Consider the following 20199-nt stretch of genomic DNA (forward strand, 5'->3'; position numbering starts at 1 on the left):
CATTCTGTTTGCAGTGTGAACAATGGATTTCAAGACAAAACTGAAGATGGCAGGACTGCATGGGATAGCAGGTAGGGGAATTATAATGACCTAGGTAGGGGAAGGCAAATGCCTGAGGCAAAGGCAGCAGAATGGAGAGGCGGGACAGGTATGAAGGAGATTCTCCTACTAATAAATAAATTAGAAGGAAGATTTCCCCACTTTCCCCTGTAACAGGGTAGGAGGGAGAGAAGTAAGAGGTATATTATACAGGTAATGTTCTCTTTTCAAATTTTCCTTCTCAAAACCAGAAAAAGACAAAAAAATCAGAAAGGAGAAAGGGGGTGGGATTCAAGAGGAAATGTGACACATATGCTAATGTCACTTGGAAAATGTAACCAGTTCACAACTTTCATCTATTATCTTAAGTGAAAATACATTTTCAGCCGGAAAGAATTATTTTAAAACATGGGTGTGAAATAAATGAGCGCATGAACCACGTTGTCCAAAATGCCTCAGCAGAATGTTTTCCTTGCATAGCAGCCTCAGGGTGACACTGCCAGCATTCTGCAGTCCCAGCAAGGATCTGTGCTTTCGTCATTCAGTGATTTGCAACAGAAAAAAAATAACCTAAAACTGCTTATCTAAGAAATGCATCTGAAACTCTATGGCTGGCAGGTGTTTAAGAGCATTGAACAGATGTCCGTGTGATGCACCAAAAGTCTTATATGTTCGTTGAAAAGCATGTGTGCTCCAGTTTCTTAATACTGTCACAGAGAAAATATACCAGACATGCGTCAAGGGCCTCTGCCTTTCCTTCTGACTTCTCTCCTGCAGGATATGGAGCCCATGGTGATGGCTACTCAGTCGTCTATTCACTATCATCTGGAAAGGTCTTAACTGACTCCATCTAATTGGTCGCCTCCCAGCAAGACTGAACTCAGCTAACCAAGGATTTCTGTGCAGCTTCTGGTGTTCTCTCAAAGTCTTGCAAGCCTTTGGTTCCCTGGTGTTAACCCCGCCTCCTGGTGCCCTTCTCACAAGTCCCCCTCTCAGAGGTTGTAGGGGAGTTACCTGTCTCCTCTCAAATTTCCTCTCTACCAAGCCCTCCTCACCTCCATAGTGATGAGGCCCTTGTAGTCATTCTCCCCTTTCCCTTTTAGCAGATACACGATGCCTCTCCCTCCAGAGGAAGAGGAAGAGACCGCACAGTTACAGAGCCCTGCTTTACTCAGGGTGGTGCACTGAGGCAGCCCGGGGCCCTTGGAGGGACTAGGAATCGTAAAAAATGGATTTCTATCGCAGTTCTTCCTCTACTCATTTGGGGGATCCTGGGCACATCACATATCCTCTCTATTCCTCTGTTTCTTCCTGAAGAAAATGAGGGCAACTCCCCTTAAATAAGACAAGCCTTCCAAGTATCCAGCTTTGGCAAGCACAAGGCAAACAGTAGAGTGGGTTCCTTTGCATGGGAATCTCTACACACACAGTGGCCCCACCAAAGGGAATCACTATTTGTATTTCACATACGAGGAAATTGGTATGTGAACTGCTCAAATGACTCAGCAGAAAGGTCAGAATCTGAACCCGGGCTCCATCTCCTCCAAACCGGATCCTCCTTCTACTCTACCCTGAACTTTCTCATCTTCCAGATTTCTTTATTGTTTTCCTTTCTTCTGCCTATTATACACTCAGGGCTGTGCTACTATTAGAAATGAAGTCTGACAGTCTTATTAAGGAAGGACATTCTGACATATGCCACAACATACATGAACCTTGAGGACATTATGCTAAGTGGACTAAGCCAGTCACAAAGAACAAATACTGGACGATCCACTTACATGAGGTTCCTAGGGTAGTCAAATTCATAGAAAGTAGAATGGTGGTGGCCAGGGACCGGGTAGAGGGAGAGAAGGGGAGTTAGTGTTTAAATAGCGACAAAGTTTCAGTTTGGGAAGATGAAAAGAATTCTGTGGATGGATAGTGGTGATGGCTGCACAGCAATGTAAATGTGCTTAATGACACTGAACTGTACACCTAAAATGGTAAATCTTATGATATGTATATTTAACCATAATAAAGAATAAAATAAAAACAAATACAGTAAAGTTCCCATGGACTTGTTTACCGTTTCTCTCCTTTTCCCCAAACTCCTAAAAAGAATATGCTAAATTTACAGTTTCTTTTCCTAAACTCCTTGCTACCTCACTCATTGGCAAACCGGCTTCTGCCCACCCCTCTGCCTTACCCCCTTCCCTGGAAGTGCTGTCTGTGACTGCTCGTCTTCTGCCCCTATAGGGGCCCTGGGCATCAACACTCCATCCCTGGCTTCGAAGATACTGTCCTTCATGGTTCTGACCATCCCTTCTTTGTCTCATGGCTCCTCTGCCCGTTCCCCGTGAGCCTTCTCCTTGTGCACTCACCGCCAGGGTGGTCTCGCTCACCCCCGTGTGTCAGTTTTGTCATCGTAAAACATCTGTGGCACCCAATCTCATCCCATCTTATGCCCCATTTTGAAATAAACATTTGTAATATCCTTATTGCTATTCTAAAATGAAAATTATATATGTAATTACTTATAGACATAATTTTTAAAAACTGCTCTGATCTCTCACTATAATGTAAATGAGAAATTCAAGTGAATAGGCTATAGTGAAAAATATATATTTTAATATGTAAAGGCTTGGGCAGTATATTAACCATATCTTTTATTTTCTGAATGCTCATGATTTGGCATCTGGGGCCTTGCTGACCCTGAAGACACTGCCCCTCCCAGAGCTGATTTCTAGAGATGGCAAGCAACTTGCCCAAGGGCAGGCTTTTAAAATTCAAACCAACCAGTCCAGAGCCTATAACCCAATCACCTCCTCCATCTCCTCTCACATCATGGGCCACTATCCCCCTGCTCTAACCACCCCAGGGCCAGGGACCAGACAATCAAGCACAGCCCCAAGCCCCAGAGCTCACGGAAATTATTTGTACCAGCCAGTCCTAAGCCTGCTTCCACGACCTCACCCATCCCTTCCTGCAGAAAGTACAATGAAGGCTCTTGCCTACATTTCCCCCTTACTCCCTCTGCCTCCTGACTGATGCTGGTGCTTCCCTGTGTGGCTCCTGTGAACAACAAACTATTATTTCAATAGCGGTCATCTCCTGATCCACTGGCTTTATTATATCTCAAATTTTTGATTACTTCAATACATTTTTAAAACAGACAGAAGTACACTGCAAGACATTAGGAAATGGTTTATTGCCTCTATGTACAATGAATAAGCTTAGATTTAATAAAAGTCAGAAGATCAGGAGTCACTTCCTAAAAGGACAAAGAATAAGAAAGCAGAAGAATGGCTAGGCAGATGGGTAAATTTAGTAGTAAGTATTAACAGAACTGACTGATTCGTACATGATAGGAAAAAGAGGAAAATAAGTAGGGATAAGATGCCAAGATAAGTTATAGATTGTAGAGGAAAATAAGTTGGATATTCTTGTACACCATCCAAGTCTTATTAATAAGCACAGTGTAAAAATAATTCCTTATAATAATATGGGGTGTAGGAGTGATGAAATATTACAGAAATGACATCCCAAATCTTGAAATCTTGAGAAGTAGACATTCTCTCTCAGAATGTCTGGCAGTTTGTTGGAAAGATTTATGAGACCCAGGTAAACTCTTCCTTGTGTGACCTGTCCTGGGCATTGCAGGACATCCAGTGTCCCTCAGTGATTGGAGGGTGCTATTAAAATTTCACTAAATTTTAATTTAGTGAAAATTAAATTTCACTAAATTTTAATAGCACCCTCCGATCACTGACAACCAAAACTTCCTCCATGGGCTTGCAAGATGTCCACATTGCGAAACCACTAAAATGGACAACTCCCAAAGTCCTTCCAGAGCTAGCTCACTTCAAGTCTATAGTTCTAATATTGCTGAGTTTTCACAGATGAAGCATATTGCTAATGTTCTTTACAGTTTAAAAGTTACTATTGCTAGACACTGAAGGCCATTACTATGAACTGTTCAGAACATCTTAAGATACAAAAGAAACAAAAATATGAGAATAAAATAATGACAAACGAAGCCAAAGTGGCTTACTTTTGCAAGCAAATTACAGCCTCTAAGTGAACATCAACAATATGTTTAGATCTTGCCAGAACAATTGTGCAAGTGACTATAGTTCTGGAAGCACAGCTTTGGGTGAAAACTCCTCAAGCCATCAAGTTCTGGGATGATCTGGTAGTGTGTTCATGGTGGTTAAGAGCTTGGGCTCTGGAATGAGACAAAACTAGGTTCAAATCCCAGTTCTGCCACTTGCTACCTGTGTGGCTATGGTCAATTTACCTGACGTCTCTGAGTTAGTTTTAGAATTATTAAATTAGAATCAGATGCCTAATTTATAGATAGTTGTAAGAATGAGCTATTGCACAAAAAGTTTAGCCCGATGCAATGTAAGCTATCATTAATTATTGTTAATTTCTAGTATTTGATCTTGCTATTTTCAAATTGTCCCCCAGAGGGCATCAAACACTGTCCTGGAACTTAAAACAATAACAACAACAACAACAACAACAAATTGTCCAGTTTTTTCCCCCAATTCTTAATTTGTAAAACATGCTCTGAAAGTCCTAAGCATTGATATCTGAGAAAAAAGATTTAGCTGACTTTCCCTTTGTTTGCTCCTTCACCATTGAGAGGTCCTATTCTAAAATAAAACTGCTCAACTTCCAAATGGTCAGTTTAAATAAAAGTAGATACATAAACTTGCAGCATTGAGGCCACTGCTTTAAAACAGCAGCAAATGAAGGACAGAGCTGTGGGAGCAGCCTGCCTCTGGTGCAGGCAGTAAGGGATGCAACGTTTGTAGAGAATTTAAACACAAGAATACAACTGACTAAAAGTCAGTTCTTTTTGTTTTTAGATCACCTTGTGCCAGCAATTGTCAGTGATAAAGTTTGTTGTCTGAAGTTGCAAACAATTTTTGTAGGTATGTTTGTATTTTAATAATATAAACATAAGCTTCAATTTGGCACATTTTCCTAATTATCCATTAATAATTGTATTCCATCTGGAAGTTAATTCAGAGAACTCACAGCTGCGCAGAAGTTCCTGCCTCATGGACTCGGCTTTGTGCTTTCTCCTTTCAGCATAATTTCCTTTCAGTTCAGAAACATTATGAGCTTGGAATTTGCTTCTCGAGCAGCAACTGTATCCGATACTTGTTTAAATAGTAGATTCAAGATAAACCATGATAACACAATGCTTGTAAAGACAAACAAGTTGACCTTACCTATATTTCGGTGTACAATTGTTCATGGTATCCTTTTATAATCTTTCTTATTTATGTAAGGTTGGTAATAAGTTTCCTCTTTAATTCTGATTCTAGTAATTTGAGCCTCTCATTTTTTCTTAATCAATTTTTGGTAATTTTGTTGATCTTTTCAAATAACCAACTTTTGCTTTCATTGATTTTCTCTAGTTTTTGTATTCTCTATTTCATTCATTTCTGCTCTAATATTTATTGTTTACTTTTTTCTGCTTACTTTACATTTAGTTTGCTTCTCTTTTTCCAGTGTCTTAGGATAAAAGATTAGGTTATTGAATGAAATCTCTTTTTTTTTTCCATATAAACACATACAGCTATAAATTTTCCTCTAGGTACTGCCTTAGCTGCACAAATTTTAGTATATTGTATCTCCATTGTCATACATCTCAAAATATGTTTTAATTTCCATTTTTATTTATACTTGACTATTGATCTTTTAGGATTATGTTGTCTAATTATTTAGGATTATGTTGTTTAATTATGAGTTTCCAAAATTACTTTCTGATATTGACTTCTAATTTAATTCCATTGTAGTCAGAGAACATACTTGTATTATTTCAATTATTTAAAATTTATTGATGCTTATTTTATGGTCTAACATATAGTCTACCCTACCATGGATAATATTCCATGTGCATTTAAGAAGAATGTACATTTTGTTGTTGTTTGTTGAGAGGAGTATTCTATGGATGCAGCAGATTCTATCTTTAAACTCATAATGGAAAATTTCGAATGCATACAAAAGTAGAGACAGCATATTATAAACTCTCATGTACTTATTACTCAGCTTCAACAATCTCACAGCCACTTGTAGTTCTGAGAAGTGAGAACTCAGTGGTTCCCTATCACTGCAACAACTTGGACTCTGATTAGTGATGAACTCAGTTGAGAAGGTCTGGAGGCACAAGGACTTTTTGCCATGCTGTCAAAATGTCCCCAGGTTAGGAACTGAAGGGCAAACTCTGAATATTGGGTAATGCTTATTGGACCTCCAAAAATTTTAAAGACAAAGGGGCAACAGAATTGTTTCTCATCAAAATTTTATGAAATGTATAGTGGACAGTCAGCAAAATAACTGAGGATTTTGGGGGAAGGACTTTTAATATAGAATTAGTTTTTTACATTAGGTTGTTTGCTAAAGTGATTCTTACAAAATGGTATGCTGTCTAAACATAGTTATGACTTTGCAGCCAGATCTTACTTAGCACGTCTTTGTAATCACTTAAGCAGATGCTCTGTAGTTTTCTGTTTGGGTACTATTAGTTAAGTCCAGATAGTGGCAGATCTCAATTATTGCTTATAAAGTTTGCAGAACTTTCTAATTTGTTCTGAAGTCATACTTCTAACATTCCCTTTCATTTCTATAAGCATATTAAAATATTTATTTTACTTTCTTTTCCATTATATTCAGTCTTTTGTGAATATTTCTACTGTTTCTTCTTGCTCCTGACTCTTGCTCATATGACTTGTTTCCTCTTGTGTCTTATAATTTGTCACTATGAGATTCTTTCATGGAACCTATCTATAGTAATTCTTTGACTTGAGTTTGAGGCACATTCCTCAAGTAAATATTTACATTTGCTTCTGCAGGCACCTGATATATTAATGAGCCAAGCTGTCATTAAACTAAACTGTCAGTTCAGTGTTTCCGGGATTCTCAGACAGTATATATATTCTGTCCCTAAACCTGTGTGAGGGTGAAAAGCAAATTCTTAAACATATTTGTCTCCCCTCCACTTGGAGATAAGGTTAAGATAGACAAGTTTCCCTACTATCTCTGTAAGAGACCTATGAGGTTTTTTTCCCCCTGGATTACTCAGTGAGGTGTGGCTTTCAGGTTCCCAGCCTTATGAAGCAAGGTCTTCAGGTAGACTTTGCACCTGTGTAGGTGCTAGACTTTGTCTTCTTTCCCCTCAACCAAACTATTTAAATGGAAACTCTAGGGCCCTAGATATTGCTTAAGCAATAACTGCTTCAGTATCCTTGCTTTCTTCTCTGAATTCATGATTTTTATTATTTTTGGTCTTTGAGGATTTTCTTTTACATTTTTCCAAGCAAGCTATGCCTTTATTAATTTGTTGTTTTTATAATATTTTAAAATATTTGTTCTTCTAAAAGTGCAATTAAAAGGGTTTTAAACCAAAAGGATTATTAGGGTTTCTAGTCTGCCAAATGGCTAAAAATCGAAGGTAACAGTTCTGTTTTTTTACACTTAGAACTTTATTTCAGCTAGAACTTACTTTTGTGATTAGTTCAAGATAGGGCTAAATTTCAATTCTGTAGACTCGAAAACAGTATGAAAGAGAAGCACAATGGACACTGACTGAACGGACGTGTTAGGAACTTTGGTGAGCTCAGCTTGAGGGGCAAAACGATACACAAAAGCAAATATCAAGCTGATTGCCCCACCTTCCCCATCATATACATATGCTAGTCATCATTTTGAAGACTCACTGTAACAAGGTGTGATGGTATCAGCATCTTCAGAATCACCTGGGGAACTTGTGGAACAAAGGCTCCCAGAAGTTCTGATTCAGTAGGTTTGGAGAGGAGCTTGGGAATCTGCATGTTTTCCCCAAGCCCCACCCCCAACCCCAGGAAATCCTGATGTAAATGTTTTGCACCCACACTGTTTAAGAAACACTGTCAGTAATGACTTGTTATCACTGCCAAGGTAACCCCATGGGGAGGAAGATAGGCAGGAGGAGCCTCTCAAGCAAAAGTGGTTTAAGAGCAGGTTGTGGAGAGCAACCCCACATCTGCAGGGCCACCCTCCTACCTTCTGGACCTGCCTTTCTCGAGGACCTGTCCAGGTCACCCCACAAAGAAGCAGGCTATCAAAATGCCCTTTCCCAGAATTCATAAAAATGGTCACAGGGAAGGCTTTGGCAAATCCTCCTAGGAACAGATGGAATCTCCACTTCTCACAATCATATAGTTACAGTTTATGAGAACAGTCCTAGGATTCAAAGGGAAGGTACCCAGCCGAACTGCAAACAATAATGCCCTGTTTTCAATTTTATTAACAGTTGAGAAGCAGCAGGCTATGTGCTAGGAACACAGCCTGTACTGGGCACTTTGTGTATTTTAAACAATTACATAATTTTATTTAATCTTCTTGTCAACTCTGTGAGGTCTGTTATCTTCATTTTATAGGTGGAGAAACTGAAGCTCAGATTTTGTGAATTTTCTGAGGTCACACAGTTGAGAAACGCGGAGGCAGGGCTCTACATTCTTTCAATGAGTTGACAGCCTGGGGGGAAATTCTGGGCTGCCACAGGGCACAATGTGACCCATACAGCAGCATTTTTCTGCCACTGGCAACTGCTGTTCCCAGGGATTGCCCTCTGGAAAGAGGCATGGACCTAGGAGTCCAGCCTCTGCCTAGTCCACAGGATTCCCAGGTTCCTTCATTGATTTGCTTCCCTCCCGTGGCAGGTGAACAGGGAAGCCTGTATCCAGGATAAGGGCTAATGCAGGGGTGGGAAGGTATGAGAACTAGATGATGAGCTGTGGCCCAAACATTAAACAGAGATAAGAATAGTGTCACATGGAGAGCCACAACGAAGGAGTGAAGGCAACCTGAGTTATCTAGGTTGTTCTTGTCAATTATTTCATAATCTTTGGTATTATATATTTTAAAGTAAAAAGAAAACCATTGGTATTAATTTGCCTGGGCTGCCATAAGAAACTACCACATACTGGGAGCCTTAAACAGTAGAAATTTATTTTCTCAGTTCTGGAAGCTGGGAGTTGAAGCCCTCAGTCCAAGCAGGGTTGCTTTCTACTGAGGCCTCTCTTTTTGGCTTGTAGGGGGCCATCTTCCCGTGTCCTCACATGGCCTTTCCTCTGTATGGGTGTGTCCTAATCTCCTCTTCTTATATTGGATTAGGACCCACCCCAATGACCTCACTTAACTTTAATTACCCTTTTAAAGGCCCCATGACAAGATACAGTCACACTCTGAGGTACTGTGAGTTAGAACTTCAATATATGAATCTTGGGAGGACACAATTCAGCTCATACTTGTCTTCAGTCCTATTCGAGCTTCTCCCCACTCTGCACCCTCAAAAGAGAAAATAATGATTAAAGCACCAATGCATCAGCACTTGGCTTCATTGGATCCTCTCCCACCATATTCTGCATGATGATAACTTGCCACTTTCTCCTATGAGTGCCTTTACGTTCCCTTTCCCTGCATGATTGTACCAGTGTAGAAGGTGACACATGGGTTGAAAGTACTATCATTCTAATAACACACTCAGTTATAATAGAAACTTAAACATCGTACTGATCTTATATTTTCATGACAGTCTACAGTTTACAGCTTTATTTCATAATCATTACCTGATGCTTAACACAACGTTGTTATGTAAGTATGGCTATCCTTGTTTTGCAGGTAAGAAAAGAGTAGAAAGTGAGAGTAGAAGTGACCATCCCAAGACTATATGACTAGTAGCGTGTGTTCATATGATCTGAAGAGGCTTCCTCAGTAGCTTGATATTAGCTGAAGGATATTAGGGTTCCCTCTAAGATTAAATACACAGATGAGAGAAAATGTTGGTCTTATTCCAAAGAGAATCAATCAACCTGCCAATGGCCAAGATAGGTAACAATACTTTAAAAAATCTCTATCAAAGAATGAACACTCTTCGGTTCTTTAAACGACAAAAACAAATAAATATCTTTGTGGGGGAGGGCTTAAGTAAATTATAGTCTAAAGTTTACCCTTTCCAATTAACAGTGTATAGAACTTCTCTCACATTGCTTCCCCAACTTTACTCTGGCCTTTTAGAACTAACGACAGCCCAGAGCATTTGAGACCTTGCTCCCCAGCATATACTGTCAGTCTAGCTCAAATAAACTCTTGTAGGATTCTAAGAAAAGAAAAGAAAAGGAAAGAAGGAAGGAAGGGAAAAAGAAAGGAAGAAAGAAAGAGAAATAAAGAAAGAAAAAGAAAGGAAGGAAGGAAGGAAGGAAGGGAAAGAAGGAAAATGAGGGAAGATTGGTGAAGAGACTTGGAAAGTGATGGAGACATAAAGATGCAGCGCCAGCTCGTTAGGTAGATGGTAGAATCTTTCAGACCCACAGCCATGTGACAGTCTGAGGAAAGAGAGAGAAAGAAAGAAAGAAAGAAAAAAAAAAGAAAAAAAAGAAAGAAAGAAAGATTAATGACAGACATGTTTATCCTTTTTTGATCGTTCCTTTATTTAACTGACATTTGTTGAGTGCCTTCTATGTGCTTAGCTAGCACTGTGAAGCTCTCTGAGAGGGAAAGAAGCCTCAAGATAAATAAAACTTAGACCTTTTGTTCTAAAACGCATATGGTCTAGTGAGAAACTAACATGATCAGGAATATTATACAGAGGAGAAAGAAGTGAATGAGGAAAGTACTGTCAAGTGTGAACCAAGTAAGTATGTGACTCTATTCAATTTTCAGATTTAAAATTTGATGACACAATGGATAAGGCAAATTTTAAAAATTACGTTTCCTTGGTAGTGATGACAAAGACTCTCCTTAAGTGATTCTAGTCAGGCCCTCTGAGCCTTCTTCTTCACTAGGCCTCAACCTCAGCCTACAAAACTGCAGACTCTCAGCATAAATAATTTCATTCAAACGTCCCTACACACAAGCACAATTAAAAGCCTTGAATAAACACTAACATGGTTTTTAACAGCTGAAGGCCACATTCCTAGGATGACCACAGCCACCTTAAAGGACCTGCTTGAAAAAACGAAAGACTCAAGAGTACCAAGGAATTTAATGCTTGTTCCAGGCAACATTTGATGATAAGCCCCTTCGTAGAGGATTAACTAAAAAGGGCTTACAGCAGTCCCCCTTTATCATGATTTCACTTTATGTGGTTTTGCTTTCCTCGGTTTTAGTTTCTTGCAGTCAACTGTGGTCCAAAAATATTAAACAGAAAATTCCAGAAATAAAGAATTCATAAGTTTTAAATTGTGCACCAATCTGAGTACCTCACTTCATCTCATCATATAGGCATTGTATCATCTCACATATTCACAAAAGAAGGGTGAGTACAGTACAATAAGATATTTTGAGAGAGAACACATTCATGTAACTTTTATCACAGCATATTGTTATAATTGTTCTATTTTATTTTAGTTATTGTTCATTAGTTATTGGCCTAATTTATAAATTAAACTTGATCATAAGTATGTATGTATAGGAAAGAACACAGTATATTTAGGGTTTGGGACTATCCATGGTTTCAGGCATCCACTGGAGGTCTTGGAACCTATCTGCCATGGATAACAGGGGCGTCTACTGTGAATTGTGAATCCTTCCTCTGTGCTTTGAGATGTACACGTATCCTACAACTCAGGAATGTCTTTTTCAAGGACCTGAAAGCCATTCCTTTGAAATGTAATCCTCAGGAAAGGTAGGGCCTTTGTCTCCCAGTCTGTGGGAGGGCAGAATCCTAATTTCAATAATTGCCAGCTCACAGACACAGTTAGTCTAATGGCATTTACCAAGGCTTTCTAATTTTTCACTTCCCTGATGCTGGACAGGTCCCTTGCCATTCCTCCTCCCTATTTCCTCATTCTGTGGGGTGATACTTGTAGATCTGTCCTCTTAAATGGGTCATCTCTGAGAGAAGAAAAAAAGAAGATGGGAGAGAGAAAAGCAGAAGGTGAGAACGGAAGAACAGTGGAAGAAAGCCAAAGGAAGATAAGGAAGGGAAGACATAGGAGGGGAAATTGGAACAGGTGTCGTAGTCTAATACACAAACTAAAGAACTGAAAACTAAACTATATGTCACATTTAAAATTATATATAAAGCTTCCCTAAATAGTGTGGGGAAAGAAAAAATGGAAAGTTAGGGAGGTGTAACTAAAAGCAGACTGGCGGCTGCTTCCCGACTTTATTGGACACCAAAACTGATTTAGGTTCAGTGACAACAAAATAAACTCCAATAGTAATCACTGGATTAGCATTGAGGACATTCCTATCTAGTAAATTTTTCTACTTCTTACTTATGTCTTTATTTTAGATGTGTCTTTTAATTTTAATTATATCTAATTAAATGTAATTGCATATTCTTAGTTCATTTCATTATGGCTACGAGCAGAAAAGCACTTTGCCAAAAAGAGTGTGCTGACTTTTTGAATATTCTCTTTATTCTTCTTTTCAGCTGTCAGTGTGTACAGGGGAAGTTGAGTTCACACATATATGTTTCCCACTATCTACTGCATCCCTGTGGTATACATTCTTTGACACTGCTCCTATTGAGAGGTGAGACTTATGTTCTCTCCTCTTGAAACTGAGTGGGTTTTTGTAACTGTTTAAGATCAATAGAGTGCAGTGGAAGTGACATTATGTGACATCCAAGTCTAGGTCATAAAAGTTGATGCAGCTTCTGCTTTGCTCTAGGGAATACTCACTCACTTGTGACAACTTTGGCTGCATGTATGCAGTCCAACCGCCCTGAGGCCACTATACTAATAGGAATACCAAAATAATTCCCAAGGAGACCATGGGGAGAGACCCTGAGACAGAAAAAGGTGCCTGAGCAGCCTCCAGCTATTAACCCCCGCCCCACCACACACACACACACGCGCGTGCACGTGCACACACACACACACAATTCCAGCTCTAGCTACCAACTGCTGGATATTGTTTTGAGCAATCATGTTTGAGCTGATTTATTTTATGTGCAATATCAACAGCCCCTCTTCCTTCCAGTTTTCAAATTCATTCTAAAGCGCTAGGTTTCTGTTCTTCTGATTGGTTTCAAAGAATAAAGTGGCTCAGTGATTGAGAAACAGGAACCAGGGATAGGAAATGTGGCTATTAGAATATAGTATCTGAACACAGACCCACTGATCATATCATTGTCCCCGAGCTCCCCCTTTGTTGCTGTGTGCAATGAAATCTTAGTCCTCCTTTGCTTACGAACGGCTGTCTTCTCCCAACATTCACAGTTCAGAACACTAACAGACAAAACTAGTGCAAAATAAGTCTAATTTAAATTAATGTGATGGCGAGAGCCCCTGATGCAGAAGAGTTGCCTATGGGTTTCTGCCTCACTGATTGGTTTTGTCACTGAAAGAACATCACCATCCTTTGAGCTTCGGTTCTTCCCCTCTGAACTAGAAACAGTACCTCTCATATCTACTTCACTAGGTCACGGAGAGAGCCATATGTGATAGTATATTTGAAAACATTTTGTGAATTGTAAAACATTTTGTGAATTGTAAAACAGTGACCAAACATAAGAGATTATCAATATTATCATCGCTGACAAGTTAATTCACCTGATTTATTTTCCTCATTTGCAAGGTGGGAGCAGTATAACATCATCTTCTTCTTACTCTCACCAAAATGCTACTATAAACATCGGCAATAATACCTAAAGTCACTCAGATTGGGTAGGAGAGAGGAGAGGCCAGGGTGGAATATATTAAGTAAAATACAAGGTATCTAGTCAACAAATATACATTGACTGGCTACTGTGTATTGGCGCTAGGCTAGATGCCCAGCATACTGCAATCAAGAAATGGTCTTTGCTCTCAAGGAGATTACAATATAGTGGAATCCATGGACACATAACTCAATTTTGATACAGTTTATTAAGAAGTAAAATCAGAGAGAGTAACTAAAATGGGCTCAGGTCTCATGGGTGGCTATGTAGCATGGTGGTGAAGAGCATAGAGTCTGTTCCTGACTGCTTAAGTCTGAATCCTAATTACACCACTTATTGCTGTCTAACCTTGGGAAAGTTAAGATCACCGTGCTTCATTTCCTCACAGGTAAAAGGGGAATAATAACCAACTTCAAAGAACTGTGGAAGCACTACATGAGCTGATACATGTAAAGCATTTATCACAATGTCTGGAACACAGAGTAAACACTCAAAAACATGAACTATTATTATTAATACATGGTACTGTGGAGCCTATATAATGTTGAGGCCATAGTTTTGGGGGGAAATCATAGAAGCCTTTCTAGAGGCAGTGACATCTGAGATGAGATTTGAAGGAGGACAGAATTAGCAGGTCAAGGGATAAGGTACCGTGAGTGAGGTGAATATATACCAGGCAGAAAGAACACCCAGATTATTTAAAACAGTGCTTTCTCAAACTTTCAGGTGCATGAAAGTCATCTAGGAATCTTATTAAAGTGCAGATTCTGTTCAGTAGTCTCTGGAGTGGAACATTTCTAACAAAGTTCCCAGGGAATGTTGATGATGCTGGTACCTGTTCCATACTTCCACTTAGTAGCAAGGTTCTAACTGGGTGCAAAAATCTCAAGAGGCAACTGTGAGCTATTTAAGGATAGCTGGTATTAAAATTGCAAAATTGAGGGTTGGGGGCTATTGTGCTGGGTGGAGAGAGAGTAGGAGAGATGAGATCTGTGATGCTGTTCACTAAGGGGCTAAACCACAAAGGGACTTTAAGAAAAGAAAAAAGAAATTTAGAACAGCAAAGAGAGCTTAAGCTGCCAAGCGAAAAAATAGGTTGGAGGGGAACTCCACTAGAAGAAAGGAGATCAACTGAGAGGCTTTTCCTGTTAAGGAACAGTAAGAGAGAAATGATGGTGGCCTGAATTAGGTGGCCTTGGGGATGGAGAGAAATGGGGGAATTCAAGAGCTATTAGGAGGTATGACTGACAATTTGGTGATTGATTTGCTTGGAGGATAAAAGGGATGGAGATCACAAGAAAGACAAGGCATGAGGTTATCAGGTTCACTTCAGCTGCCTACAATCAACATATAATAACAAAGCACATGGAAATAGCTGCTCTTCGATGGCACACATGGGCAGGGTCTTCACCTTAGATGCTCTTGCTACTTTTGGCAATTGCTGACCTGCTTTCTTCAAACTACTGAAGACTGCCTCAACTTCTACTAACTACTCAAGGCCTAGCAGAGAAACACAAAACCAGGAAAGTAAATCCGTACTTCAAAATTTAGTACTTACTCTCTTATTTTGTTCATTAGTTGTGTGGGTTGTGTTGGCCTCCCTAAACTGGCTATCGCTCTGAGGGCAAGGCCATGTCAAATCTATTTTTTCCATTCCCTATGGTGCTGATGACCAAGTAGGCACTTAATACAAATAGTTGACTATTTGATAGAATAACATCTAGATGATTACATATCGATTCCACTTATCTCATAAATAATAACTATAATAACATCTGTAAAGTGTAGTGTTTTACATGCATTATAAATGCCATCATGGTCTTTGGTTTATCAGAATTCTCTGAGATCCTTATATCCAGACAGTTTGTATAATCTGACTACCGTTTCGTTGAATTATTTTTAATAGAATGGAGGCCTATCTCATTACTAACAAACTCTACTGCCATCTACTGTTCATGTAGTAAGTTACATATTGTGCTCCCGCCACTTCTATTCTTTACTATTGAATGTTTTCTTCAGATCTCAAGGGCTTTCTACGCTTTAAGCTTCAACCAGAGTAGATATAATTTTCTAATAGTTTCTGGTACTTTGTTATAACGATCAAGCAAGATGTTGATGGTTTTAATAGGCAAAAAGAGTTTATGTTTTTATGTAATATTAAACATTTTTAAATTTAATGACATGATGACATTTTTAGGCTTCTCCCCTCCCCCCAAGAATAACTAAAGGAAAAAAGTAAAGAAACTTCTGAAGAATTTTTTCTTACCTCTAGAAGACATCATTAAACTGGACATCTATTTTGGTTATATTCCATTCAGGGTATCTTACTTATCCTTCAAGGTCCTCCTTTCAAATGATACCTTCTTCATAAAACTTTCCCTGATTCTTCATTCTTGAATAAATTCTTCCTTCCACAATTGGTAATTGTCATAATGAACCACATAGTGGAAAGGACAACACAAATTCCAATTAAAAAATAACTTTATAAGTCATTTCCCCTTACTCTCCCTTCTCTTTTGGTTCCAGTTTTTCTTTTGCAGACAAAATAAAACTGGACTCTTAGCGGTAACAACATTAGGAGCTGTTCTTCTAAGAAGGGAACATTTTAGGAAGAGCAAGGACAGAAGCAGAAATATACTTGTTGGGTAATCTGATAAGATTTGAGGAAACTTATTTTTGTTTTTGCTTTGAGAACTTAGCCAACTGGCTGTACTAGACGGTGAGGTTTTCAAAAGTTAATGAAGTGACAGTAGATCAGTACTCAATTCTTGCAATCAGTACTCAATTCTTGCATATTCCCCTTCTAATTCTCTACTTTAGAATGAAAATTCCTGTTTAAAGAGGGTGGGGGGCAAGCAAGGAAAAATTATTTGACTAAATTTCTGGCATAATTTAGGTGTCTGAGAATAGTTCAGTTGGGTATTTAATGGGGAAGCAGTGCGGTGGTGGCCAAAAGCCCAAACGCCTTGGGTTTCATAGATGTACATTGAAGTCCAGTTTCTGCTACAGATTAACTGTGTTTTAGCAAGTCACTTGAGCTTCCTCGCAGGATAGGATTAATCACTTTCTCTTCTGTGTATTGTATGTATTTCTACTTAGGTCCCTCTCATAGGTGTTTGGATGCCTTTCTTGTTCAGGGTCACGGCACCATGGCGCAGCACTCTGGGAGTCTGAAGCGTCCCGCTCTTACACCTGGCGTCTTCTTCAGGGTCACGAACACGGATTCAATCCCACACTTTCAATTTCTTCACGGCGAATGGATGAAAATCGCCAAATTTAAAGCAGCCCCCGCTCTGAAGAGCCTTGGAGGGCTTACCACTCAAGTGGAGTGAGGCAGGTCAGGGACTTCTTCTCATCGTCCCATCTTCCCTGGCCTCTTCTGACACGGAATATTTGAAGGGTACCGGGGAACACAGCGCTGGTGTGAAGGTAGAAAGAGCTTTTCTCTGGTAGGAACACAAAACTTCGACTCTAGCTGTGTTTCCGGAGGCATTCTCTCGGACCTAGAGAGGGACCAACTTCCGGCTCTGATATCGTGTCTTCCGAGTTTCGAGCTCCGCCGCTTCCGCCCGGAGTTGCTCTAGGCTTCGGCTACGAACAACCACTTCCGCCAGGAGTTCCTAGCGGCTCGGACTTGGAAACTGGCCCTAAAGCGGCCTCTCCTTCTCCCCTCAGCCCGCCCACTCGAGGCCAGGTCCCCAGGTTGCGGCGGCGGCGGCTGGGCCTGTTCGCGGAGCGTTCTCTCTGGTGGAGTCCTGGCCCTGAAGGTACCCGGAGGTGCAGGAGAGAAGCCCTGGCCTGGCCGAGCCCGGGTCTTCCCGCAGCCAGTGACAGTGGCCACAGGCCTCGCCTAGCCTACCCCAGCCTGGGGCGGGGCCCGACCTCCCCGCCCCGGACCCCGCCCCTCTGGCCAGCCTTGCGCCGGGTCATTCTCTTATTCAGCCCTGCGGCGGTGTAACTGCCTTCCACCTCGCAGATTGGAAACTCCCTTGCTCCGGTCGCTGGGGAACATGGAGTTTGCGGAGCTGATTAAGACCCCACGGGTGGACAATGTGGTGCTGCATCGTCCTTTCTATCCAGCCGTTGAGGGGACCTTATGTTTGACTGGCCACCATCTGATCTTGTCCTCCCGGCAGGACAACACGGAGGAGTTGTGGCTCCTCCATTCAAACATCGACGCCATCGACAAGCGGTGAGTGCCCATCCCATCGCCCTATTCCGCAGAGAACCTGGGATCCTTAGGTGGACGTCCGAGGAAACGCGCCCCAGTGTTTTCTTCGCGTCCTGTCGCCTAACTAGCCAGCAAAATGAGCCCTCTCTGGCCTACATTGTTTTAGAAAGCAGAAAACTATCCAAATGAGATACCTGTTTTCCATTACATCTGGATGGAATTCCCAGGGTTATCACATTGTTTTCCTGATTATCATTTTGGTACATAACACTACTTGGATGGATTTTCAATGTTTTCTTTTAAAAATTTCTTCTCCTTGCACCATCAGATTAATTGTCCATCACAGTTCATGAAGTTGTGATTGAATGTGATTTGGGTAAAGTCTTTACTTCCACTTTTGAGGAAAACTCAAAAGAACTCAGTATGTACTGTCTAAATTCCACAAAACCTTTTTTCCCCTCAAAAATGTGCAGTTGATCATATTTCTCCTTATTACATTCTGGGCTATCCATTTAATACTTCCCACTCCGGGAGATTATAGTATCTTTTATTTCTCTTTACTCAGTTCTGCTTTTGGAAAGGGCAGAGAGTTGGTGCTTAAGCAAAGGTGTTAATTAATTAACCTCTTTTTTTGCACCCCAGATTTTGTCTTTCCAAAGTAGTGTCTGAAACTCAAAAAAGTTATACTTCCGTCTGCAGTCAAAATTCTTATTCCCCTAGTGGCTGCACACTTACTCTAGCCAGGAGCATGCAAATTGATAATTCAGTTTACACTAAAGTATAAATGGATGACGATAGCTTTTTCTATTACCTCTTAAGAGAATTTGGATATTAAGAAGATTCCTAGAGAGGTTACACCTTAAAAGAAAGTAATTTCTAATGGTGGAATTTGAAACAGTATCGGTGAAGTGGTAATCGATTTATTTTTTTCAGAGGGCTCTCAATAGACTTCCCAGATTGATCACCTGGGTAAACGTTTTCAGTGGTCTCTCCTTGCCTGCACAATGAACTCTAAACCCTTTAGTCTGTCATTCATGGCACTCCATGTTCTGACCCTAATCTATTTTTCCTACCTTAGTTCTTGCCATTCACTTTCATGAACATTTTTTAGTAGCCAGTCCTCATTTTTATTTGTGCTTATCCATGTCCTGCATTCTTTCATGTCTGTATTATGCCGATGTTCTTTCTTTTGCCTGGAATGCCTTGCTCCTCCCAAGTTTCTCAAACATTTATTAAATGTTGTTATGTTACACATAATTTGTAAAGCATTAAGAACACCAAGATGAATAAAATATAATCCAACTGTTACCAATCTATCAATATTAAGTTTAATTATTTCAACTGCCACCTCTTTCACAGATTCTTCTGTTAATCCCACATCTAGAAGTAATTCCCTTCATCGACATCCTATAGCTCTTAATTATACCTCTTTCATAAGTGTGTATTAAAATTTGTATTTGGATAGTTACATATATGTTAGCTCCTTGAAGCTAGGACTCACATTTGGTTAATTTTTATCTTTCAGAACTCTTAACTGTGGCTTGGGCTGATAGACACATAAAAAATAAAAGGATTGACCACTGAATGGTCAGTGGTGCCACAGAATACAAATTAGAGTTTCTCCATGCCATCACCTCTTTTTTTTTTTTCTTATTTACTTCTTTTTATGGTTGCTTTTTACTCTTTCAATTCACCATATTTACTTAGCATTTACTACTTGCTGGGCCTGATATGGCTTAAAGAAGTATATAAGACCCATGTTAATCTGTTAGGTGATAAATGACAAACTGTACACACATTTATCTTTTTTCCTGGGAAACAGCATGATGTAATGGAAAGAACATGAGTTAGGGGTCAGGTCAGAGGTTGTTTAATTGTTGCTTTCAAGAAATATTTACTTCCATATGTCTTCTATGTACTGAGCACTGTTGGGGCTCTGCAGACTCAGTGGTGACTGAGATGGATGAGGACCTTATTTATGTACTAGAGGAAGAGATGGACACTCAGATAAATCAACAAATAAATATATACCAACGTCAGGTAATAAGTGCCGGAAAGGAAAATGGAACGATAGAGAATGCCAATGAAATTAGAATTTCAGAGAAGACAAGTGACATGTGAATGAATGACATCCGAATAAAGGGAGGAAGCTAGCATGTGGATATCAGAAGAAAGAGCATTTCAGCCTGGGAACAGTGAATGCAGACACCTGAAACATAAACATGCCTGGCATGTACAAGGAAGAACAAAGAGGACAGTGTGGCTAGAGGGCAGTAAGCAAGAGGTAGAGACTAGGGGGACAGCAGAAACTGGTTGGAAGGATAAGTAGGGGCCAGATCGT

The 20199-nt window shown here is 40.0% G+C and overlaps 1 protein-coding gene across 1 annotated transcript in view; it reads left to right on the forward strand.

Annotated features, from left to right (window-relative positions):
* Positions 1–17460: 17460 nt before the first annotated feature.
* MTMR9 (myotubularin related protein 9) overlaps positions 17461–20199 on the forward strand; it is a 35681-nt gene continuing 32942 nt past the window's right edge. The window contains exon 1 of the mRNA XM_006906298.3: positions 17461–17879. Within this exon, the coding sequence (XP_006906360.1) occupies positions 17698–17879 (182 nt within the window). The 5' untranslated portion in view covers positions 17461–17697. The remainder of the gene's footprint in view (positions 17880–20199) is intronic.

This window comes from Pteropus alecto, unplaced genomic scaffold, assembly GCF_000325575.1.
Source record: "Pteropus alecto unplaced genomic scaffold, ASM32557v1 scaffold50, whole genome shotgun sequence".
In the NCBI taxonomy this organism is placed as follows: Eukaryota; Metazoa; Chordata; class Mammalia; order Chiroptera; family Pteropodidae; genus Pteropus; species Pteropus alecto.